Below are 25,963 nucleotides of genomic sequence, written 5' to 3'. Positions count from 1 at the left end.
CTGTCTAACCTTAATTCATGAAGTACTTCATCTCTTTTGAGAATTTCAGCAAGTACTTTTACAACAGGAACATAAACAAAAGTATGAGACCTTTTATGTCGGCTCAAAATATATTCTACAGGTTCAATGACAGTAAATTTCTTTCTATAAAACGACTGCCTTTTGAATTGTGTACCAAGAGGCCCTTCTCTTGAAAGTAAAGACAGTGGATGCTGCCAATTCCTCAGATGCACAATTATGCTCCTTCAAAATATTTTCTATTGTGTGTCTTGTCATTTGTTCTGCACATTTGCCAACATCAAATAATTCATCAACAATTTCTTGAATTGCTGACTGTGACACATGAAGTACTGCTTGCAGACGAAGTAAAAGTGACGCAAGCCGGCGCTGAACTGAACTATGCGCTGAATAAAGTTCAGATTCAGGGAACAATAAATCTGATGACAATGAATTAGATAAGTCTTCCTCCTCATCATTTACAGAGTCTTTAGTGCAACACTGTATAACCAGATCAGATTTAAAATCAACAAATGTAGCAGTGTGATGATATCGACTCTTGTGGGCAGTAAAAGTTGAGAATACCCTTGACCTGAAAGAACACCCCACAAATGGACAATTTACAGTCTCTTGGGTCCTCAAATGTCTCTTTAAATGAAGAAAATATTGTTTAATGTTTGTTGCTGCTGAAAAAGTGCAAAGCTCACAACGCAGTTTAGCAACTAAATTTAATCCTTTTTTATGTTCTTTGATATGTTTCGCAAATTCCACGTGTGAATGGAGCAAAGTTAGACAGTTGGGGTAAATGCAACTCAAGCCCCGCCTTCCACGTTCATGACTTCTTTTGTAATGGTCCAGGAGGATGGCTGGAAGATGCACAGAGATCAGGAATCAAGGAAGCTGGCCTAGATGGAGTCTGGGTGGTCAGCGGCAGCTGAGGATGAGACTGGGGGGCCGGCAACGGCACCAGGAGAACCCAAGAAGAAGCTTGTCTGGAGGCCGGCCCTGGTGTGTCCTTGGAAAGCCTGATTTGGAGGTTGACCATGTACAAGCTGGCCTCGGAGCAAAGAGGACCCTCAAAAGCCCTGTCTGGATGTCAGGGGAGCTCGAGAGACTTGGACTATGGTGGAGTCCACATGATCTGCACTGGAGCCTTTGAGGCTCTAGAGGCTGAGGCAGTTCGTCCTCGAACCCCTCGTCTTCATATAAAAAAATGAAAAAAGACCTTTAGCAGAGCGATGTCATAAAAAAGTGTCGCCTCAGCTAAAAACGTTGTCGTCGTCTTCCACTTTATCCGGGACCGGGTCGCAGGGGCAGCAGACTCAGCAGAGACACCCAGACGTCCCTCTCCCCAGACTCCTCCTCCAGCTCCTTCGGGGGGAGCCCAAGGCGTTCCCAGGCCAGCTGAGAGACATAGTCCCTCCAGCGTGTCCTGGGCCTCCTCCCGGTGGGACTTGCCTGGAACACCTCCCGAGGAAGGCGTCCAGGAGGCATCCGATATAGATGCCCGAGCCACCTCAACAGACTCCTCTCGATGCGGAGGAGCAGCAGCTCTACTCCGAGCTCCTCCCGGATGGCCGAGCTCGTATCCAGGGATCTCGTTCTTTCGGTCATGACCCAAAGTTCATGGCCATAGGTGAGGGTAGGAACGTAGACCGACCGGTAAATTGAGAGCTTTGCTTTTCAGCTCAGCTCTCTCTTCACCACAACGGACCGGCACAGTGCCCGCATTACTGCGGCAGCTGCACTGATCCGTCTGTCGATCTCCTGCTCCATTCTCCCCCCACTCCTGAACAAGACCCCGAGATATTTAAACTTCTCCACTTGAGGCAGGAACTTCCCTCCAACCTCAAGAGGACAAGCCACCATTTTCCTGTTTGAGAATGATGGCCTCGGACTTGGAGGAGCTGATCTTCATCCCAGCCGCTTCACACTCGGCAGCGAACCGCCACAGCGCATGCTGTAGGTCTTGGCTAGAGGGACCCAGCAGGACCACGTCATCTGCAAAAAGAAGAAACTAAATCCACTGGTCCCCAAACCAGACCCCTTCCGACCCTTGGCTGCGTCTAGAAATCCTGTCCATAAAAGTTTTGAACAGGACCGGTGACACAGGGCAGCGCTGCCGGAGTCCAACATGCACTGGGAACAGGTCCGACTTAGTGCCGGCAAAGCGGACCTAACTCCTGCTCCGCTTGTACAGGGACCGGATGGCCCCTAATAAAGGGCACCTGTTTCCGTACTCCTGGAGCACCCCCCACAGGGAACCATGAGGGACACAGTTGCCACGCAATGTTGAAGAGGCGTGTCAACCATGACAGCCCAACGTTTAATCAATATTTTTTATCATAATTGATGGACCTGGATCTTTCTATCTGAGGTTCTCAGTGAGAGTGACCCAAAAACTATTTAAACTGACTGACCCTAAATAATATCTCTACCAACATAAATAGGTGAATTAACTGATTCCTGTTTCCTGAACTCAAATACTGACTCTTTAGTTTAGTTGACACACTGAGAGACTATTTAACTTCCTGACACCATTCTGAAGATTCACCTCCTCTATCTATTAAAGTTTATTTATTGAACACTTTCCCTACAGTCAAGTGTAATAATGTGTTTTACAGAGAAAAAAACAGAAGGGCAGACATAGAACCTCAAGTAACACACATTAAAAATAATCAAACTAATTAGACAGATAATAATAATAATAATAATATTAATAGTTATAATAAAACAACATTTTTTAAGACATTTCATTGTTGGTGATCAAGCTAACATTTGTGTTGTTGTCAGAAAACTGTTCAGCAAATTTATTCAGAAATTGTCTCTAACGTAACTGCAGAGAGTAACAACATTATTTACTAATAAACAATATTCACACGCTCAAAGAAGTGGGCAGAGGTATAAAGTTACATTAACCCCCCTCTTGTCCTGCAACATTATTCCCATCACTTCTTATTAGGAAATGGAAATAAGACAAAAAGTTGGACATGGTGTGGACATAAACACTGCAAAAATGAAACAAAATATGGGCATTCTGGCGCTTCTTCTTGTTTGAAGCGGTTTCTAACATCTCACAGGCTTTCAGTACTCCATGTGAGACAGCACCAGTAAATTCATCATATTTCTCTTAACTTCCTCAAAGAAAGCTTCATGTCTATAAGCTTGGCTTAAAAGGTTTAAGACCATCATATTTGTCTGACAACATCAATAATTGTTATTAATTCCAAGCCCTTACTTGCTATTTTTAACAGGTTGACTAACCTCTCACCACTTGTCCTCCCAGAACTCTTATCCAACACAGTGGTTCTGATTTTAGTACTGTAGCCTTGCAGCTAGAAGGTTCTGGGTTTGAATACCGGCCTGTGTTCTTTCAATGTGGAGCTTGCATGTGTGGTTCCTCTCTGGGTACTCTAGCATGACTGTTAATTGATGACTCTGAACTGCTCTTAGGTATGAGTGTGTGCATGGCTGTGTGTCTCTGTGCTGCCCTGAGATGGACTGGCAACCTGTCCAGGGTGTAGCCTGCCTCTCGCCCAATGACTGCTGGACATAGTCACCAACCATCCCCCTGATATTGCAAGGATAAGTGGGTATAAATGATGGATGGATGTCATAAACTGTTCATGACCTCAAATCCATGACTTGCTGCCTTGATATATAACTATTTCACTGATCATTTAAAGTTCATAGTTCAAACCTGTTTTTAAAGAAGCCTGATCTGATTGCTTCAGTAATAATTAATTACATGTTCATATCTAATAATTATTGCTGGGGTAACTAAAAAAGCCGTTTAACAACAAGTTGTCCAAATGAACCAAACACCCCTCAAGCCCTGAAACAACTATGGAATGATGCCGACACATTTCAAAGCTCATCACTGTATATTCATACAGAACAGAAGTAGTAATTAAAGCTGACGTCTCCCAGGTAGGCAGAAATAGGGACCTGCCAGTATCCTTTTAACAAGTCAAACTCGCCAGCAAATTTGGCAGATCCAAGATACAGGTGTGACAAGGAAGCAGAAGGAATAGGTGAAACAAATACAAAGACTGAGGATGGGCAAAGTAACTAATAAACAATAAACAGAAACACAGACCAAGCAAACCTATAGACAAAGATAAATAATCAAATGGGGAATAAGAAAACTAGAATAATCATGACTAAAGTAAACAGAGAAACTAGAGGGAACATAGGAACAACAATAACAACCTGAGAACAAAGAACCCATAAAGAACCTGAATACAAAAGTAAACAAACCTAACCACACTGACTGAATTAACTGGAAAGGAAACAGAAAATAAACTAGTAAACAAGAAGAGTGCAAAGGAACTAATAAAAGACAATTAAACACAAAGATACTAAAGAGAAATACAACTAGAGAATCCAGGGAGACCAAGAACTATAATAATTACAATAATAATAATAAACCATACAAAGTAATAAGAAAACAACCATAAAAGAACTTAAGAAGTAAACACAAGGAGGCAGAAGAGGGAGAAAACATGATACAAAAACCAAAATAGAAACATCTAAGCAAAAGGTAAACAAACACAAAGCCACAAACAGAGTCTAAAAATGTTACTCCGTGACAGTCTTGAACCAAAAGCTTAGTACGTGATTATGTATCTCCAAACAATGAAGGGAAACTACAGGTCCTTCTCAAAATATTAGCATATTGTGATAAAGTTCATTATTTTCCATAATGTAATGATGAAAATTTAATATTCATATATTTTAGATTCATTGCACACCAACTGAAATATTTCAGGTCTTTTATTGTCTTAATACGGATGATTTTGGCATACAGCTCATGAAAACCCAAAATTCCTATCTCACAAAATTAGCATATTTCATCCGACCAATAAAAGAAAAGTGTTTTTAATACAAAAAACGTCAACCTTCAAATAATCATGTACAGTTATGCACTCAATACTTGGTCAGGAATCCTTTTGCAGAAATGACTGCTTCAATGCGGCGTGGCATGGAGGCAATCAGCCTGTGGCACTGCTGAGGTCTTATGGAGGCCCAGGATGCTTCGATAGCGGCCTTTAGCTCATCCAGAGTGTTGGGTCTTGAGTCTCTCAATGTTCTCTTCACAATATCCCACAGATTCTCTATGGGGTTCAGGTCAGGAGAGTTGGCAGGCCAATTGAGCACAGTGATACCATGGTCAGTAAACCATTTACCAGTGGTTTTGGCACTGTGAGCAGGTGCCAGGTCATGCTGAAAAATGAAATCTTCATCTCCATAAAGCTTTTCAGCAGATGGAAGCATGAAGTGCTCCGAAATCTCCTGATAGCTAGCTGCATTGACCCTGCCCTTGATAAAACACAGTGGACCAACACCAGCAGCTGACACGGCACCCCAGACCATCACTGACTGTGGGTACTTGACACTGGACTTCTGGCATTTTGGCATTTCCTTCTCCCTAGTCTTCCTCCAGACTCTGGCACCTTGATTTCCGAATGACATGCAGAATTTGCTTTGATCCGAAAAAAGTACTTTGGACCACTGAGCAACAGTCCAGTGCTGCTTCTCTGTAGCCCAGGTCAGGCGCTTCTGCTGCTGTTTCTGGTTCAAAAGTGGCTTGACCTGGGGAATGCGGCACCTGTAGCCTATTTCCTGCACACGCCTGTGCACGGTGGCTCTGGATGTTTCTACTCCAGACTCAGTCCACTGCTTCCGCAGGTCCCCCAAGGTCTGGAATCGGCCCTTCTCCACAATCTTCCTCAGGGTCCGGTCACCTCTTCTCGTTGTGCAGCGTTTTCTGCCACACTTTTTCCTTCCCACAGACTTCCCACTGAGGTGCCTTGATACAGCACTCTGGGAACAGCCTATTCATTCAGAAATTTCTTTCTGTGTCTTACCCTCTTGCTTGAGGGTGTCAATAGTGGCCTTCTGGACAGCAGTCAGGTCGGCAGTCTTACCCATGATTGGGGTTTTGAGTGATGAACCAGGCTGGGAGTTTTAAGGCCTCAGGAATCTTTTGCAGGTGTTTAGAGTTAACTCGTTGATTCAGATGATTAGGTTCATAGCTCGTTTAGAGACCCTTTTAATGATATGCTAATTTTGTGAGATAGGAATTTTGGGTTTTCATGAGCTGTATGCCAAAATCATCCGTATTAAGACAATAAAAGACCTGAAATATTTCAGTTAGTGTGCAATGAATCTAAAATATATGAATGTTAAATTTTCATCATTACATTATAGAAAATAATGAACTTTATCACAATATGCTAATATTTTGAGAAGGACCTGTATATATCAGATTAGTAATTTCCTACAAGGTTAACCAGCCCAACAGGGCATTGAAATCAATCATGGGGGGGGCACGGCCACCCCTGTGCCCCCCTCACCACCCCCAGATTTGGTAAATTGTGGATTTAACAACTGAAGCTGAATTTTCCACACATCAGCGAATGCACCTATACCCAACTATACTTTTGTTCATGTAGTAGTACTTTTAAAAGTCTGCAATATATACTGTTGACTTCATTTTAAGTGTGATAGAAAATTGTTATTGTTACCCAATGTTTAGTAAATAGTTTACATAAATATTATTATTTTTAGTGTATATATAATGAATTATTTTCTATTTTTTTATTTTGTAAAAAGAAAAGGATCCTGTTATTTTAAAGAATAAAACTAAAGAAAACACATCTAGGCTGTGAAACACTTGGCCTTTTCTAGTCAGTCTGAAAAATACATTTGTAAAAACAAAACAAGACTCAGTTCAGGTGGAAATGTCTTTTGAGAAGCTTCCTCAGAGTTAATGGACCAGGTTCTTTGTCATTCTCAGTCAGAACATCAAGGAAATAAATATGACCTTCTATCAGTTATTCAGACAACTTCAACAGGTCCAAACTGGACCTTCTACAGTTTACAACAAACACAAACGTCTCTGATTTTGGTGTTGAAATTTACATCAGGCTGAACAAAGTGGTAAAATCTGTTCATTTTAAATCTATTTACTCACTCAGCTGTTTAAAGATTTCTGTGATGTCAAAGGGTTGCCTGGTAGAGGTCCAGTTACCACAAAAGGTTGCCTGGTGGAGGTCCAGTTATCACAAAGGGTTGCCTGGTAGAGGTCCAGTTACCACAAAGGGTTGCCTGGTGGAGATCCAGTTATCACAAAGGGTTGCCTGGTAGAGGTCCAGTTACCACAAAGGGTTGCCTGGTAGAGGTCCAGTTACCACAAAGGGTTGTGTATTGGAGGTCCAGTTACCACAAAGGGTTGCCTGGTGGAGGTCCAGTTACCACAAAGGGTTGCCTGGTGGAGGTCCAGTTACCACAAAGGGTTGCCTGGTAGAGGTCCAGTTACCACAAAGGGTTGCCTGGTAGAGGTCCAGTTACCACAAAGGGTTGCCTAGTGGAGGTCCAGTTACCACAAAGGGTTGCCTGGTAGAGGTCCAGTTACCACAAAGGGTTGCCTGGTGGAGGTCCAGTTACCACAAAGGGTTGCCTGGTGGAGGTCCAGTTACCACAAAGGGTTGCCTGGTAGAGGTCCAGTTATCACAAAGGGTTGCCTGGTAGAGGTCCAGTTACCACAAAGGGTTGCCTGGTAGAGGTTCAGTTACCACAAAGGGTTGTGTATTGGAGGTCCAGTTACCACAAAGGGTTGCCTGGTGGAGGTCCAGTTACCACAAAGGGTTTCCTGGTGGAGGTCCAGTTACCACAAAGGGTTGCCTGGTAGAGGTCCAGTTACCACAAAGGGTTGCCTGGTAGAGGTCCAGTTACCACAAAGGGTTGCCTAGTGGAGGTCCAGTTACCACAAAGGGTTGCCTGGTAGAGGTCCAGTTACCACAAAGGGTTGCCTGGTGGAGGTCCAGTTACCACAAAGGGTTGCCTGGTAGAGGTCCAGTTACCACAAAGGGTTGCCTGGTGGAGGTCCAGTTACCACAAAGGGTTGCCTGGTGGAGGTCCAGTTACCACAAAGGGTTGCCTGGTAGAGGTCCAGTTACCACAAAGGGTTGCCTGGTAGAGGTCCAGTTACCACAAAGGGTTGCCTGGTAGAGGTCCAGTTACCACAAAGGGTTGCCTGGTAGAGGTCCAGTTACCACAAAGGGTTGCCTGGTGGAGGTCCAGTTACCACAAAGGGTTGCCTGGTAGAGGTCCAGTTACCACAAAGGGTTGCCTGGTAGAGGTCCAGTTACCACAAAGGGTTGCCTGGTAGAGGTCCAGTTACCACAAAGGGTTGCCTGGTAGAGGTCCAGTTACCACAAAGGGTTGCCTGGTGGAGGTCCAGTTACCACAAAGGGTTGCCTGGTAGAGGTCCAGTTACCACAAAGGGTTGCCTGGTGGAGGTCCAGTTACCACAAAGGGTTGCCTGGTAGAGGTCCAGTTACCACAAAGGGTTGTGTATTGGAGGTCCAGTTACCACAAAGGGTTGCCTGGTGGAGGTCCAGTTACCACAAAGGGTTGCCTGGTAGAGGCCCAGTTACCACAAAGGGTTGCCTGGTGGAGGTCCAGTTACCACAAAGGGTTGCCTGGTAGAGGTCCAGTTACCACAAAGGGTTGCCTGGTGGAGGTCCAGTTACCACAAAGGGTTGTGTATTGGAGGTCCAGTTACCACAAAGGGTTGCCTGGTGGAGGTCCAGTTACCACAAAGGGTTGCCTGGTAGAGGTCCAGTTACCACAAAGGGTTGCCTGGTAGAGGTCCAGTTACCACAAAGGGTTGTGTATTCGAGGTCCAGTTACCACAAAGGGTTGCCTGGTGGAGGTCCAGTTACCACAAAGGGTTGTGTATTCGAGGTCCAGTTACCACAAAGGGTTGCCTGGTGGAGGTCCAGTTACCACAAAGGGTTGCCTGGTGGAGGTCCAGTTACCACAAAGGGTTGCCTGGTGGAGGTCCAGTTACCACAAAGGGTTGCCTGGTAGAGGTCCAGTTACCACAAAGGGTTGCCTGGTGGAGGTCCAGTTACCACAAAGGGTTGCCTGGTAGAGGTCCAGTTACCACAAAGGGTTGCCTGGTGGAGGTCCAGTTACCACAAAGGGTTGCCTGGTAGAGGTCCAGTTACCACAAAGGGTTGTGTATTCGAGGTCCAGTTACCACAAAGGGTTGCCTGGTGGAGGTCCAGTTACCACAAAGGGTTGTGTATTCGAGGTCCAGTTACCACAAAGGGTTGCCTGGTGGAGGTCCAGTTACCACAAAGGGTTGCCTGGTGGAGGTCCAGTTACCACAAAGGGTTGCCTGGTAGAGGTCCAGTTACCACAAAGGGTTGCCTGGTGGAGGTCCAGTTACCACAAAGGGTTGCCTGGTAGAGGTCCAGTTACCACAAAGGGTTGTGTATTGGAGGTCCAGTTACCACAAAGGGTTGCCTGGTAGAGGTCCAGTTACCACAAAGGGTTGCCTGGTGGAGGTCCAGTTACCACAAAGGGTTGCCTGGTAGAGGTCCAGTTACCACAAAGGGTTGCCTGGTAGAGGTCCAGTTACCACAAAGGGTTGCCTGGTGGAGGTCCAGTTACCACAAAGGGTTGCCTGGTGGAGGTCCAGTTACCACAAAGGGTTGCCTGGTAGAGGTCAAGTTACCACAAAGGGTTGCCTGGTGTAGGTCCAGTTACCACAAAGGGTTGCCTGGTAGAGGTCCAGTTACCACAAAGGGTTGTGTATTGGAGGTCCAGTTACCACAAAGGGTTGCCTGGTGGAGGTCCAGTTACCACTCAATTGGCTTTGCTCAAAACATTAACAATCCTACCCACCTTTGTCTTCATTCTCTGGACCTTGTGCTGACATATGGCATTGAGTGTAAAGAAATTGTCATTGTTTTACTGAACTTCTTAACCCACATGAAGGGACTTTCAGGAGACTAGGGAGCTTTAAGAGGCTGCTCTTAAAGGCTGCTCCGGCGGTTCGCCTTCTGGGGAAGGAAAGCAGATGGGTGAGCTTGGCTTCATTAATGTAGAGGAATAGTCAGAGTGAGGAGAGCTTATGGTTGCAGGTGGATTAGGAGTCCGGGAGGGGAGGTCAGTTTGGGTAGAGAAATCTGTGTTTTCCAGAGGTAACCAGTTCGTTGGAGGGCGGACAGTTTTCGGAAGCTGAGCGTCTTGAGGCAGGTGGAAGTCAGCCTGCGTTCCTGACGTGGAACTCCGGAGGTATGCTGAACCAGGCAGCACAAGAATCACCGGGAGGATCTGGTGAGTTTGCCTCAGGAAGCACCTTGAAGGAAGGAGCAGAGCTTAAGGTTACAAAAAATCTTTCACAGGGTTTTCAGTCAAGGACAAGATGCGGGGGGCTTGAGGTACCACAAAGGACATTACTCAGGAATCGAATACTTAGCAACCTGCTCCTTAAAAAACTGCCTTAACGAGCCTAATAGCTCGCAGGCGTGAGACAGCAGCACGCAGCTCCATCCTCCAACTGAACCTGCTGATAAAACCAAAGCCAGAAGACACACAGACAGATCCTGACAGAAATAATATTTCTTCATAATCTTGTCCTTTTTGTCCATTTTCTAAAAACATTTGAGTTTAATTTAACCAAGTACTCCACACCTGAAAGAAAATATTATTATAATAGATCATTATCAGGCGATGCTGTAACAACCTTTAAAGAATCTGTTCCACTTTTAATTTCCTCATTATCACAGAAAAACACAATGGAGGGCAATAATTTTGTTTCTTCCCCTTCACAAATTGATTCTGTTGTTCATAGTGTTACTTCCTCATTGCGTGTTGCATTAGACAATGTAGCTCCCTTGAAAAAGAAGGTAATTATTCATAGGAGGCTAGCTCCCTGGTTTAATTCAGAGCTGTGTACTTTAAAGCACAATGATAGAAAATTGGAGAGAAAATGGCGCTCTACACATCAAGAGGATTCCTACTTAATCTGGAAAAATAGCCTACTGTTGTATAAAAAGACACTTCACCAAGCTAGAACAGCTTCTTTCTCATCATTAATAGAAGAGAACAAGAATAATCCTAGGTTTCTCTTTAATACAGTTGCTAAACTTACACAGAGTCATAGCTCTGTTGAGCCATTCATTCCCTTAGCTCTCAGAAGTCATGATTTTATGGGATTCTTCTTAAATAAAATTGATTCTATTAAGAAGAAAATTATTGGCATACTCCCAGACAGCATCGGAAGTAACTGAACTGGCCGAATTTATTAGTTCTCCAAAACTCTGACAACCCAGGGTTCAGACCAGGAAGCAGGGTCGTAGTTTAATACTCCTCTCTGCAGCTTCTGTGCTGCTACCCACCCATTACCCTATTAAGACAGTCTTGCCCACGACCAAAATTGAATAGATTAAAAACTAATCTAAAATCTAAAGATAATTTCATAAAAACAAACACGACTCAGACTGAGTTGTGTTTAACAACAAAAAAAACAATTAAATGTGGCTTACTGAACATAAGATCTCTCTCTTCAAAGACTTTGCTAGTTAATGACCTGATTTGTGACAATCAGATTGATTTATTTTGCCTCACAGAAACCTGGCTGCAGCAAGAGGATTATGTTACTATAAATGAGTCAACTCCTACTAATTATTTAAATTTTCACATTCCTCGAAATACTGGGCGAGGAGGAGGAGTAGCAACCATCTTTCAGTCCAATTTATTGATTAGTCCCAGACCAATCAATAGCTACAACTTTTTGAATATTTAATCCTTAGTTTTCCTCATCCAAATAGCAAAGCACTAAAACCACTTCTGTTTGTTTTGTACCGTCCACCAGGTCCTTACTTTCAATTTTTGGATCAATTTTCAGACCTTTTATCTGATTTATTGTTAAATACAGATAAGGTCATAATAGTGGGGGATTTTAACATTCATGTTGACACTGAAAGTGATAGCCTAAATATAGCCTTTAATGCTATCTTGGACTCAATTGGCTTTGCTCAAAACATTAACAATCCTACCCACCTTTGTCTTCATTCTCTGGACCTTGTGCTGACATATGGCATTGAGTGTAAAGAAATTGTCATTGTTTTACTGAACTTCTTAACCCACATGAAGGGACTTTCAGGAGACTAGGGAGCTTTAAGAGGCTGCTCTTAAAGGCTGCTCCGGCGGTTCGCCTTCTGGGGAAGGAAAGCAGATGGGTGAGCTTGGCTTCATTAATGTAGAGGAATAGTCAGAGTGAGGAGAGCTTATGGTTGCAGGTGGATTAGGAGTCCGGGAGGGGAGGTCAGTTTGGGTAGAGAAATCTGTGTTTTCCAGAGGTAACCAGTTCGTTGGAGGGCGGACAGTTTTCGGAAGCTGAGCGTCTTGAGGCAGGTGGAAGTCAGCCTGCGTTCCTGACGTGGAACTCCGGAGGTATGCTGAACCAGGCAGCACAAGAATCACCGGGAGGATCTGGTGAGTTTGCCTCAGGAAGCACCTTGAAGGAAGGAGCAGAGCTTAAGGTTACAAAAAATCTTTCACAGGGTTTTCAGTCAAGGACAAGATGCGGGGGGCTTGAGGTACCACAAAGGACATTACTCAGGAATCGAATACTTAGCAACCTGCTCCTTAAAAAACTGCCTTAACGAGCCTAATAGCTCGCAGGCGTGAGACAGCAGCACGCAGCTCCATCCTCCAACTGAACCTGCTGATAAAACCAAAGCCAGAAGACACACAGACAGATCCTGACAGAAATAACAATATTTCTTCATAATCTTGTCCTTTTTGTCCATTTTCTAAAAACATTTGAGTTTAATTTAACCAAGTACTCCACACCTGAAAGAAAATATTATTATAATAGATCATTATCAGGCGATGCTGTAACAACCTTTAAAGAATCTGTTCCACTTTTAATTTCCTCATTATCACAGAAAAACACAATGGAGGGCAATAATTTTGTTTCTTCCCCTTCACAAATTGATTCTGTTGTTCATAGTGTTACTTCCTCATTGCGTGTTGCATTAGACAATGTAGCTCCCTTGAAAAAGAAGGTAATTATTCATAGGAGGCTAGCTCCCTGGTTTAATTCAGAGCTGTGTACTTTAAAGCACAATGATAGAAAATTGGAGAGAAAATGGCGCTCTACACATCAAGAGGATTCCTACTTAATCTGGAAAAATAGCCTACTGTTGTATAAAAAGACACTTCACCAAGCTAGAACAGCTTCTTTCTCATCATTAATAGAAGAGAACAAGAATAATCCTAGGTTTCTCTTTAATACAGTTGCTAAACTTACACAGAGTCATAGCTCTGTTGAGCCATTCATTCCCTTAGCTCTCAGAAGTCATGATTTTATGGGATTCTTCTTAAATAAAATTGATTCTATTAAGAAGAAAATTATTGGCATACTCCCAGACAGCATCGGAAGTAACTGAACTGGCCGAATTTATTAGTTCTCCAAAACTCTGACAACCCAGGGTTCAGACCAGGAAGCAGGGTCGTAGTTTAATACTCCTCTCTGCAGCTTCTGTGCTGCTACCCACCCATTACCCTATTAAGACAGTCTTGCCCACGACCAAAATTGAATAGATTAAAAACTAATCTAAAATCTAAAGATAATTTCATAAAAACAAACACGACTCAGACTGAGTTGTGTTTAACAACAAAAAAAACAATTAAATGTGGCTTACTGAACATAAGATCTCTCTCTTCAAAGACTTTGCTAGTTAATGACCTGATTTGTGACAATCAGATTGATTTATTTTGCCTCACAGAAACCTGGCTGCAGCAAGAGGATTATGTTACTATAAATGAATCAACTCCTACTAATTATTTAAATTTTCACATTCCTCGAAATACTGGGCGAGGAGGAGGAGTAGCAACCATCTTTCAGTCCAATTTATTGATTAGTCCCAGACCAATCAATAGCTACAACTTTTTGAATATTTAATCCTTAGTTTTCCTCATCCAAATAGCAAAGCACTAAAACCACTTCTGTTTGTTTTGTACCGTCCACCAGGTCCTTACTTTCAATTTTTGGATCAATTTTCAGACCTTTTATCTGATTTATTGTTAAATACAGATAAGGTCATAATAGTGGGGGATTTTAACATTCATGTTGACACTGAAAGTGATAGCCTAAATATAGCCTTTAATGCTATCTTGGACTCAATTGGCTTTGCTCAAAACATTAACAATCCTACCCACCTTTGTCTTCATTCTCTGGACCTTGTGCTGACATATGGCATTGAGTGTAAAGAAATTGTCATTGTTTTACTGAACTTCTTAACCCACATGAAGGGACTTTCAGGAGACTAGGGAGCTTTAAGAGGCTGCTCTTAAAGGCTGCTCCGGCGGTTCGCCTTCTGGGGAAGGAAAGCAGATGGGTGAGCTTGGCTTCATTAATGTAGAGGAATAGTCAGAGTGAGGAGAGCTTATGGTTGCAGGTGGATTAGGAGTCCGGGAGGGGAGGTCAGTTTGGGTAGAGAAATCTGTGTTTTCCAGAGGTAACCAGTTCGTTGGAGGGCGGACAGTTTTCGGAAGCTGAGCGTCTTGAGGCAGGTGGAAGTCAGCCTGCGTTCCTGACGTGGAACTCCGGAGGTATGCTGAACCAGGCAGCAAAAGAATCACCGGGAGGATCTGGTGAGTTTGCCTCAGGAAGCACCTTGAAGGAAGGAGCAGAGCTTAAGGTTACAAAAAATCTTTCACAGGGTTTTCAGTCAAGGACAAGATGCGGGGGGCTTGAGGTACCACAAAGGACATTACTCAGGAATCGAATACTTAGCAACTTGCTCCTTAAAAAACTGCCTTAACGAGCCTAATAGCTCGCAGGTGTGAGACAGCAGCACGCAGCTCCATCCTCCAACTGAACCTGCTGATAAAACCAAAGCCAGAAGACACACAGACAGATCCTGACAGAAATAACAATATTTCTTCATAATCTTGTCCTTTTTGTCCATTTTCTAAAAACATTTGAGTTTAATTTAACCAAGTACTCCACACCTGAAAGAAAATATTATTATAGTAGATCATTATCAGGCGATGCTGTAACAACCTTTAAAGAATCTGTTCCACTTTTAATTTCCTCATTATCACAGAAAAACACAATGGAGGGCAATAATTTTGTTTCTTCCCCTTCACAAATTGATTCTGTTGTTCATAGTGTTACTTCCTCATTGCGTGTTGCATTAGACAATGTAGCTCCCTTGAAAAAGAAGGTAATTATTCATAGGAGGCTAGCTCCCTGGTTTAATTCAGAGCTGTGTACTTTAAAGCACAATGATAGAAAATTGGAGAGAAAATGGCGCTCTACACATCAAGAGGATTCCTACTTAATCTGGAAAAATAGCCTACTGTTGTATAAAAAGACACTTCACCAAGCTAGAACAGCTTCTTTCTCATCATTAATAGAAGAGAACAAGAATAATCCTAGGTTTCTCTTTAATACAGTTGCTAAACTTACACAGAGTCATAGCTCTGTTGAGCCATTCATTCCCTTAGCTCTCAGAAGTCATGATTTTATGGGATTCTTCTTAAATAAAATTGATTCTATTAAGAAGAAAATTATTGGCATACTCCCAGACAGCATCGGAAGTAACTGAACTGGCCGAATTTATTAGTTCTCCAAAACTCTGACAACCCAGGGTTCAGACCAGGAAGCAGGGTCGTAGTTTAATACTCCTCTCTGCAGCTTCTGTGCTGCTACCCACCCATTACCCTATTAAGACAGTCTTGCCCACGACCAAAATTGAATAGATTAAAAACTAATCTAAAATCTAAAGATAATTTCATAAAAACAAACACGACTCAGACTGAGTTGTGTTTAACAACAAAAAAACAATTAAATGTGGCTTACTGAACATAAGATCTCTCTCTTCAAAGACTTTGCTAGTTAATGACCTGATTTGTGACAATCAGATTGATTTATTTTGCCTCACAGAAACCTGGCTGCAGCAAGAGGATTATGTTACTATAAATGAATCAACTCCTACTAATTATTTAAATTTTCACATTCCTCGAAATACTGGGCGAGGAGGAGGAGTAGCAACCATCTTTCAGTCCAATTTATTGATTAGTCCCAGACCAATCAATAGCTACAACTTTTTGAATATTTAATCCTTAGTTTTCCTCATCCAAATAGCAAAGCACTAAAACCACTTCTGTTTGTTTTGTACCGTCCACCAGGTCCTTACTTTCAATTTTTGGATCAATTTTCAGACCTTTTATCTGATTTATTGTTAAATACAGATAAGGTCATAATAGTGGGGGATTTTAACATTCATGTTGACACTGAAAGTGATAGCCTAAATATAGCCTTTAATGCTATCTTGGACTCAATTGGCTTTGCTCAAAACATTAACAATCCTACCCACCTTTGTCTTCATTCTCTGGACCTTGTGCTGACATATGGCATTGAGTGTAAAGAAATTGTCATTGTTTTACTGAACTTCTTAACCCACATGAAGGGACTTTCAGGAGACTAGGGAGCTTTAAGAGGCTGCTCTTAAAGGCTGCTCCGGCGGTTCGCCTTCTGGGGAAGGAAAGCAGATGGGTGAGCTTGGCTTCATTAATGTAGAGGAATAGTCAGAGTGAGGAGAGCTTATGGTTGCAGGTGGATTAGGAGTCCGGGAGGGGAGGTCAGTTTGGGTAGAGAAATCTGTGTTTTCCAGAGGTAACCAGTTCGTTGGAGGGCGGACAGTTTTCGGAAGCTGAGCGTCTTGAGGCAGGTGGAAGTCAGCCTGCGTTCCTGACGTGGAACTCCGGAGGTATGCTGAACCAGGCAGCACAAGAATCACCGGGAGGATCTGGTGAGTTTGCCTCAGGAAGCACCTTGAAGGAAGGAGCAGAGCTTAAGGTTACAAAAAATCTTTCACAGGGTTTTCAGTCAAGGACAAGATGCGGGGGGCTTGAGGTACCACAAAGGACATTACTCAGGAATCGAATACTTAGCAACCTGCTCCTTAAAAAACTGCCTTAACGAGCCTAATAGCTCGCAGGCGTGAGACAGCAGCACGCAGCTCCATCCTCCAACTGAACCTGCTGATAAAACCAAAGCCAGAAGACACACAGACAGATCCTGACAGAAATAACAATATTTCTTCATAATCTTGTCCTTTTTGTCCATTTTCTAAAAACATTTGAGTTTAATTTAACCAAGTACTCCACACCTGAAAGAAAATATTATTATAATAGATCATTATCAGGCGATGCTGTAACAACCTTTAAAGAATCTGTTCCACTTTTAATTTCCTCATTATCACAGAAAAACACAATGGAGGGCAATAATTTTGTTTCTTCCCCTTCACAAATTGATTCTGTTGTTCATAGTGTTACTTCCTCATTGCGTGTTGCATTAGACAATGTAGCTCCCTTGAAAAAGAAGGTAATTATTCATAGGAGGCTAGCTCCCTGGTTTAATTCAGAGCTGTGTACTTTAAAGCACAATGATAGAAAATTGGAGAGAAAATGGCGCTCTACACATCAAGAGGATTCCTACTTAATCTGGAAAAATAGCCTACTGTTGTATAAAAAGACACTTCACCAAGCTAGAACAGCTTCTTTCTCATCATTAATAGAAGAGAACAAGAATAATCCTAGGTTTCTCTTTAATACAGTTGCTAAACTTACACAGAGTCATAGCTCTGTTGAGCCATTCATTCCCTTAGCTCTCAGAAGTCATGATTTTATGGGATTCTTCTTAAATAAAATTGATTCTATTAAGAAGAAAATTATTGGCATACTCCCAGACAGCATCGGAAGTAACTGAACTGGCCGAATTTATTAGTTCTCCAAAACTCTGACAACCCAGGGTTCAGACCAGGAAGCAGGGTCGTAGTTTAATACTCCTCTCTGCAGCTTCTGTGCTGCTACCCACCCATTACCCTATTAAGACAGTCTTGCCCACGACCAAAATTGAATAGATTAAAAACTAATCTAAAATCTAAAGATAATTTCATAAAAACAAACACGACTCAGACTGAGTTGTGTTTAACAACAAAAAAAACAATTAAATGTGGCTTACTGAACATAAGATCTCTCTCTTCAAAGACTTTGCTAGTTAATGACCTGATTTGTGACAATCAGATTGATTTATTTTGCCTCACAGAAACCTGGCTGCAGCAAGAGGATTATGTTACTATAAATGAATCAACTCCTACTAATTATTTAAATTTTCACATTCCTCGAAATACTGGGCGAGGAGGAGGAGTAGCAACCATCTTTCAGTCCAATTTATTGATTAGTCCCAGACCAATCAATAGCTACAACTTTTTGAATATTTAATCCTTAGTTTTCCTCATCCAAATAGCAAAGCACTAAAACCACTTCTGTTTGTTTTGTACCGTCCACCAGGTCCTTACTTTCAATTTTTGGATCAATTTTCAGACCTTTTATCTGATTTATTGTTAAATACAGATAAGGTCATAATAGTGGGGGATTTTAACATTCATGTTGACACTGAAAGTGATAGCCTAAATATAGCCTTTAATGCTATCTTGGACTCAATTGGCTTTGCTCAAAACATTAACAATCCTACCCACCTTTGTCTTCATTCTCTGGACCTTGTGCTGACATATGGCATTGAGTGTAAAGAAATTGTCATTGTTTTACTGAACTTCTTAACCCACATGAAGGGACTTTCAGGAGACTAGGGAGCTTTAAGAGGCTGCTCTTAAAGGCTGCTCCGGCGGTTCGCCTTCTGGGGAAGGAAAGCAGATGGGTGAGCTTGGCTTCATTAATGTAGAGGAATAGTCAGAGTGAGGAGAGCTTATGGTTGCAGGTGGATTAGGAGTCCGGGAGGGGAGGTCAGTTTGGGTAGAGAAATCTGTGTTTTCCAGAGGTAACCAGTTCGTTGGAGGGCGGACAGTTTTCGGAAGCTGAGCGTCTTGAGGCAGGTGGAAGTCAGCCTGCGTTCCTGACGTGGAACTCCGGAGGTATGCTGAACCAGGCAGCAAAAGAATCACCGGGAGGATCTGGTGAGTTTGCCTCAGGAAGCACCTTGAAGGAAGGAGCAGAGCTTAAGGTTACAAAAAATCTTTCACAGGGTTTTCAGTCAAGGACAAGATGCGGGGGGCTTGAGGTACCACAAAGGACATTACTCAGGAATCGAATACTTAGCAACTTGCTCCTTAAAAAACTGCCTTAACGAGCCTAATAGCTCGCAGGCGTGAGACAGCAGCACGCAGCTCCATCCTCCAACTGAACCTGCTGATAAAACCAAAGCCAGAAGACACACAGACAGATCCTGACAGAAATAACAATATTTCTTCATAATCTTGTCCTTTTTGTCCATTTTCTAAAAACATTTGAGTTTAATTTAACCAAGTACTCCACACCTGAAAGAAAATATTATTATAGTAGATCATTATCAGGCGATGCTGTAACAACCTTTAAAGAATCTGTTCCACTTTTAATTTCCTCATTATCACAGAAAAACACAATGGAGGGCAATAATTTTGTTTCTTCCCCTTCACAAATTGATTCTGTTGTTCATAGTGTTACTTCCTCATTGCGTGTTGCATTAGACAATGTAGCTCCCTTGAAAAAGAAGGTAATTATTCATAGGAGGCTAGCTCCCTGGTTTAATTCAGAGCTGTGTACTTTAAAGCACAATGATAGAAAATTGGAGAGAAAATGGCGCTCTACACATCAAGAGGATTCCTACTTAATCTGGAAAAATAGCCTACTGTTGTATAAAAAGACACTTCACCAAGCTAGAACAGCTTCTTTCTCATCATTAATAGAAGAGAACAAGAATAATCCTAGGTTTCTCTTTAATACAGTTGCTAAATTTACACAGAGTCATAGCTCTGTTGAGCCATCCATTCCCTTAGCTCTCAGAAGTCATGATTTTATGGGATTCTTCTTAAATAAAATTGATTCTATTAAGAAGAAAATTATTGGCATACTCCCAGACAGCATCGGAAGTAACTGAACTGGCCGAATTTATTAGTTCTCCAAAACTCTGACAACCCAGGGTTCAGACCAGGAAGCAGGGTCGTAGTTTAACACTCCTCTCTGCAGCTTCTGTGCTCTTACCCACCCATTATCCTATTAAGACAGTGACCCACCCACCATCAAAATTGAATAGATTAAACAATAATCTAAAAGGAGGAAATCATGAAAATCTCATAAAAATAAACACAACTCAGACTGAAAAGAAAAATAAAAGAATTAAATGTGGCTTACTGAACATAAGATCTTTCTCTTCAACGACTTTGCTAGTTAGTGACTTGATTTGTGACAATCAGATTGATTGATTTTGTTTAAATTTTCCCTTTCCTCAAAATACTGGGCGAGGAGGATGAGTAGCATTCATCTTTCAGTCCTATTTATTGATTAGTCCCAGACCAATCAATACCTACAACTCTTTGTAATATAATTATTATGTAATTCTTTTGTTTTTAGTGTTTATGCAATCATAAAAAAACTGCAATGACATTCAGTCTAAGGCTGTGACCACAACAGCGAGAACATCTCAAACAGTGTCTGGTAAAAAATTAAAGGCAATATTCTGACTGATAAATCTAACATCTACATGAAAAGTGAAATCTGCCATGACACTGACTTTGGAGCAAGAACAGGCCTTAATCCAGATTAGTTAATCCAGGAATAAAACCCTGGCTCTCAGCAACACAGACTATGTTTAAAAGACTGATTTCTGCACTATTGAGTTTAGAAAGAATCAAACCAGAATTATTTAAACTTTTTAAAGATTTTTAAGCAAAAACATTTTATTTTATTAATCTTTTATGTGACCTGTCGCAAAATTTCATGCACTAACATGGAGAAGCTGGTTACCTCCACGTTGCAGGGCAGCTTTGCTCTACAAAAAGGATATCTGCAGATGGTGTCATAATTGCTTTATTGACTTTATTAGGTCAGAGTTGCATTTCGCCTCACATTAGACAGGTTGCATTAATAAAATATGAACCTGTGTTTTTTTTACCTTTGTAAAAAACATTGTATTAAGTACAGGTCCTTCTCAAAATATTAGCATATTGTGATAAAGTTAATTATTTTCCATAATGTCATGATGAAAATTTAACATTCATATATTTTAGATTCATGGCACACTAACTGAAATATTTCAGGTCTTTTATTGTCTTAATACGGATGATTTTGGCATACAGCTCATGAAAACCCAAAATTCCTATCTCACAAAATTAGCATATCATTAAAAGGGTCTCTAAACGAGCTATGAACCTAATCATCTGAATCAACGAGTTAACTCTAAACACCTGCAAAAGATTCCTGAGGCCTTTAAAACTCCCAGCCTGGTTCATCACTCAAAACCCCAATCATGGGTAAGACTGCCGACCTGACTGCTGTCCAGAAGGCCACTATTGACACCCTCAAGCAAGAGGGTAAGACTCAGAAAGACATTTCTGAATGAATAGGCTGTTCCCAGAGTGCTGTATCAAGGCACCTCAGTGGGAAGTCTGTGGGAAGGAAAAAGTGTGGCAGAAAACACTGCACAACGAGAAGAGGTGACCCGACCCTGAAGAAGATTGTGGAGAAGGGCCGATTCCAGACCTTGGAGGACCTGCGGAAGCAGTGGACTGAGTCTGGAGTAGAAACATCCAGAGCCACCGTGCACAGGCGTGTGCAGGAAATGGGCTACAGGTGCTGCATTCCCCAGACCTGGGCTACAGAGAAGCAGCACTGGACTGTTGCTCAGTGGTCCAAAGTACTTTTTTCGGATGAAAGCAAATTCTGCATGTCATTCGGAAATCAAGGTGCCAGAGTCTGGAGGAAGACTGGGGAGAAGGAAATGCCAAAATGCCAGAAGTCCAGTGTCAAGTACCCACAGTCAGTGATGGTCTGGGGTGCCATGTCAGCTGCTGGTGTTGGTCCACTGTGTTTTATCAAGGGCAGGGTCAATGCAGCTAGCTATCAGGAGATTTTGGAGCACTTCATGCTTCCATCTGCTGAAAAGCTTTATGGAGATGAAGATTTCATTTTTCAGCACGACCTGGCACCTGCTCACAGTGCCAAAACCACTGGTAAATGGTTTACTGACCATGGTATCACTGTGCTCAATTGGCCTGCCAACTCTCCTGACCTGAACCCCATAGAGAATCTGTGGGATATTGTGAAGAGAACGTTGAGAGACTCAAGACCCAACACTCTGGATGAGCTAAAGGCCGCTATCGAAGCATCCTGGGCCTCCATAAGACCTCAGCAGTGCCACAGGCTGATTGCCTCCATGCCACGCCGCATTGAAGCAGTCATTTCTGCAAAGGATTCCCGACCAAGTATTGAGTGCATAACTGTACATGATTATTTGAAGGTTGACGTTTTTTGTATTAAAAACACTTTTCTTTTATTGGTCGGATGAAATATGCTAATTTTGTGAGATAGGAATTGTGGGTTTTCATGAGCTGTATGCCAAAATCATCCGTATTAAGACAATAAAAGACCTGAAATATTTCAGTTAGTGTGCAATGAATCTAAAATATATGAATGTTAAATTTTCATCATGACATTATGGAAAATAATGAACTTTATCACAATATGCTAATTTTTTGAGAAGGACCTGTACTGATAAAAGCATAACTCACTTCTACCCCATCCCCATTTCTGTGGCATGAAAGAAGAAAGAGCACTTTGTACAGACATATGTGTGATAAACAATACAAAAGTTTTCAAACCCTAACACTCAGTTTAAACGTTCACAGCTAGTCATCCAGATAACAGTCAAACTAAACTTTACTATAAGAAGCATGTTTACAGAATTGGGTCTGCTGCCATCTGCTGGTCAAAAGCTGCACCTAAAACGCTGCATACCAGACTCCAATGTTTCTGACTAGAAAGAGCTCAGTTCTGCTGCTGCAACTTAAACACAGACTCTCTTTACTGCTACACAACATAGTTATTCATAAACTCTGGATTCTGGAAATGTGGACCCACTCTATGGAGAAGAAAGATTAGAGGATGTATGTCTGAAAATCTCAGGCAGTAAAATCATCAGAACTTTGCTTCTGTTGTTCAGAACTTTATTAGGATTGTTCAATTATAAGAGATTATTTTTGACTTTAATTCGTTTTAGCCTCTTTCAGCACAGACATTTAATTTTATGTTATGTCTGGACTCTTACATTTCCCAGAATGCACCTGTACACGTCCGTCCTCATCCTGACAAACCACAGAGAAAAACAAGTGAACTTTAGAAGAAAGTAGTTGCTCCTCCTTCAGCCTCCTGCTCTCTGTGCCCCCGCTGACAAATTGTTATGTGATTGGCTGAGCGCAGTCAGAGGCCCCTCCTCCTCCAGTTTCCCCCCAGCTGGACTTTTGACCCACTCCTCCTAGAATCATTCTGGTTCTCTGGGCTGGTTTGATTCAGTTCGGAGCAGGACCGCCTCAGAAACACACACAGCATGCTGATAATGTGACACAACACACAGAAACACACTGAAACTATGGAAACCCATTAGTGTCAAAATACTGAGAGTCTAAAAACTGTAGCAGAGAAAATAAACCTTAGAGACAGACAACACTGGGGTCTGTGTGAGAACTGCTGGGCTGAGTGAAGCTGATGGGGTTGATCTGAACTCCAGTTATCTCTAAAATGTTCTACATTAGAAGATAAACAGCAGGAAAAACAGAAGACAATGAGGAACATTTACAGTTAAATGTTCACAGGGAGAATCTGCAGCTTCTGATGTAGATCCACCTCGATGGATGAAAGCATCAAAGTTTCTGTTTTTATACATTTTACTTCATCTCCCAGGAAAATTATTGCTCAGTTTTAGTCCTGCCTTCCTTCACGTCGGTTTGATCCAAATCACCTCATAAAACCAGCTTCTTCAGAACATGATCTCTTCAGTAGGACTGTTTACAGCTATTAACAGGAGAGGTCAAATCAACTGAATCCTAATCAGGTTTTTAGGTCTTATAACAGCGCTGGATCTCTTTCACCTCCCTATATGTCTGATAAAACACAGAAGAAATCTTCCCGGGCCTTACAGGTGGGTCAGAACTGGTACCAATCTGCAACAGAGCTTCCTGCCAACGACAGTAAACCTCACCACACGTAGAAAGAGCATCCTAGCAGCTGTTTTACGACTAAATTTAGCTTTAAACTCTTCAATTGGTTTCATTAAATAATTACAAATACAAATAAATTCACCACTATTCAGACTTGGGATCTCCAGCTGTAAAGGAAAGTCTCTTAGATATCTACACCACTGGTCTATGGGAAGAAACTTGTGCCATCAGAAACTGAATTTAAATTGCTCTGACTGAATTTGTATTTGTATAATTTGAAATTAAATGCATTGGTTTGAAAATGAATTTCACTAAACTGAAACTGAATTTTATGGTTTGAAACTGAATTCATTTGCTTTTAAAATGTATTTTGTTGTATTAAAAATTCATTTTGACTACTTTCACTTTCAGGTCTATAATTCAATTTCAGTTCCAAAATTCAGTTTTTTGAGGATAGCCACAGATTAATCAAACACAGATTCATCGATTTACGTTTCACATCAGGTTAAACTTCTTTACGGCATGTTGAGCTGGAGCAACGCAGCTACATGAGCTTGATGTCAATCATCAAGTCAAATGAGCGTCTATAAGAAACGTCATGTAAACAAATGATGGTCAAACAGTAACACTAAGGCTACCTGTAGCTATTAGCTAAATATGCCAGATTAGCATGGTGTGCCGCCGGTGTTACGTCGGTCTGCGTTTCTCTTGCCTTTGCCTCAGTGTAACATCTGTTGCCAAGCAACCGTGTTAGCATGAAGCGCAGAGCTGTGAAGCCGAACAAATGGAGCCTGAAGGTTAATAACGCTGTCTCTACTGTAAATGACTACACGGTTTTTATTTATACTTTTACATATTGCTGATGGCTTATAATGCTGGTTTGTTTTAAAATGTTATTGTTTTATGATCTTGTTCATTATTCAGCCATTTAAAATGTTGAAAATATTTTTTTGTTCATAGATATAAAAATCTAACACTAGATAAAATACATTGATGACAAATACCATTTTTTTAATTTATTTGTAAAGCTTTCAACAACTTAAACACTAACATATTAACTTTAGGAACAAAGTTTAAATCAGTTTATTTGCAGAGCATAATTATTATTATAATTATTATTATTATAATAAATAAACCAAACATTAATATGAGATTTCATCTGACTGAATTATATCTGTTTAACTTCCACCCATTGAGGAAACCCAGCGGGATCTTGAAAACAATGTGGCAGTATTCAGCTGTTCTCTCGGGGTTTAGCGCACCTCAACCACCTGGTCAGTTGACAGCTGGCGAGGCGAGCAGCTGCTGGGGCAGCGGACGAACACATCGGCACATTTGTGTAATTAATCGATATCTTGATAAACTGATCAGATATTTTAGGTTTACACAACTACATTCTCATCTAAAAACTTTGTAAAAGTTCAGTTGTTTCACAGAATGCGCAATATATCCAATTTTATTCACAACTTTTCTCTCTCCTCCGGCCTTTGCTACTTCCGTTTGAACAATCTACTTCGACCTGCAATGAATCATGGGATACGGTGGAACACGGAGGATACACCGGACGCATCCTTCAAATCTGGGGATAAGAAGGATCTATTTGTTGGAACCTTGGAGATTGGACAGCATTCGTCACCTCATCCAGGACGTTATCGGCCTACAAATGCGACCTTCAAAAGGATGCACACCTTAATTTGGACACAGCAACAGTGAATGACATCCGTGAATCAGTAAATCTGTGTTTGATTAATCTGTGGTTTCAAGAACCCGGATGCATGACACAAAAAACTGAATTTTGGAAGTGAAATCGAATTACAGACCTGAAAGTGAAAGTAATCAAACTGAATTTTCAATACAAAGCAAAGCAGTTTTCAAAGCAAACAAGTTCAGTTTTAAACCATTATTTTCAGTTTCACGTTAGTGAAATTAATTTCAAACCAATGCATTTCATTTCAAATTACACAAATACAAATTCAGTCTGAGCAATCAAAATTCAGTTTCTGATGGCACAGTTTCTTCCCATACTGGTCCTTCACAGACTTCAGTTTCCCAGGATTACAATTAATAAGTCACTCTGTCTATCGGGTTTTGTGAGATGTGCAAGAGTGTAATTTACATACGTGGTGCTTTTTCTTGCTCAAAGGTTTCTGTGAAAG

General features: G+C 41.6%; 1 protein-coding gene across 1 annotated transcript in view; it reads left to right on the top strand.

Annotated features, from left to right (window-relative positions):
- The first annotated feature begins 1,040 nt into the window (after positions 1–1,040).
- Positions 1,041–25,963, top strand: part of LOC124882449 (C-1-tetrahydrofolate synthase, cytoplasmic-like) — a 37,247-nt gene continuing 12,324 nt past the window's right edge. The window contains exon 1 of the mRNA XM_047388858.1: positions 1,041–1,175. Within this exon, the coding sequence (XP_047244814.1) occupies positions 1,041–1,175 (135 nt within the window). The remainder of the gene's footprint in view (positions 1,176–25,963) is intronic.

The sequence above is a fragment of the Girardinichthys multiradiatus genome, chromosome 15 (assembly GCF_021462225.1).
Source record: "Girardinichthys multiradiatus isolate DD_20200921_A chromosome 15, DD_fGirMul_XY1, whole genome shotgun sequence".
In the NCBI taxonomy this organism is placed as follows: Eukaryota; Metazoa; Chordata; class Actinopteri; order Cyprinodontiformes; family Goodeidae; genus Girardinichthys; species Girardinichthys multiradiatus.
The sequence above is the reverse complement of the archived record's forward strand: the minus strand, read 5'-3'. Positions and strand labels throughout refer to the sequence as shown.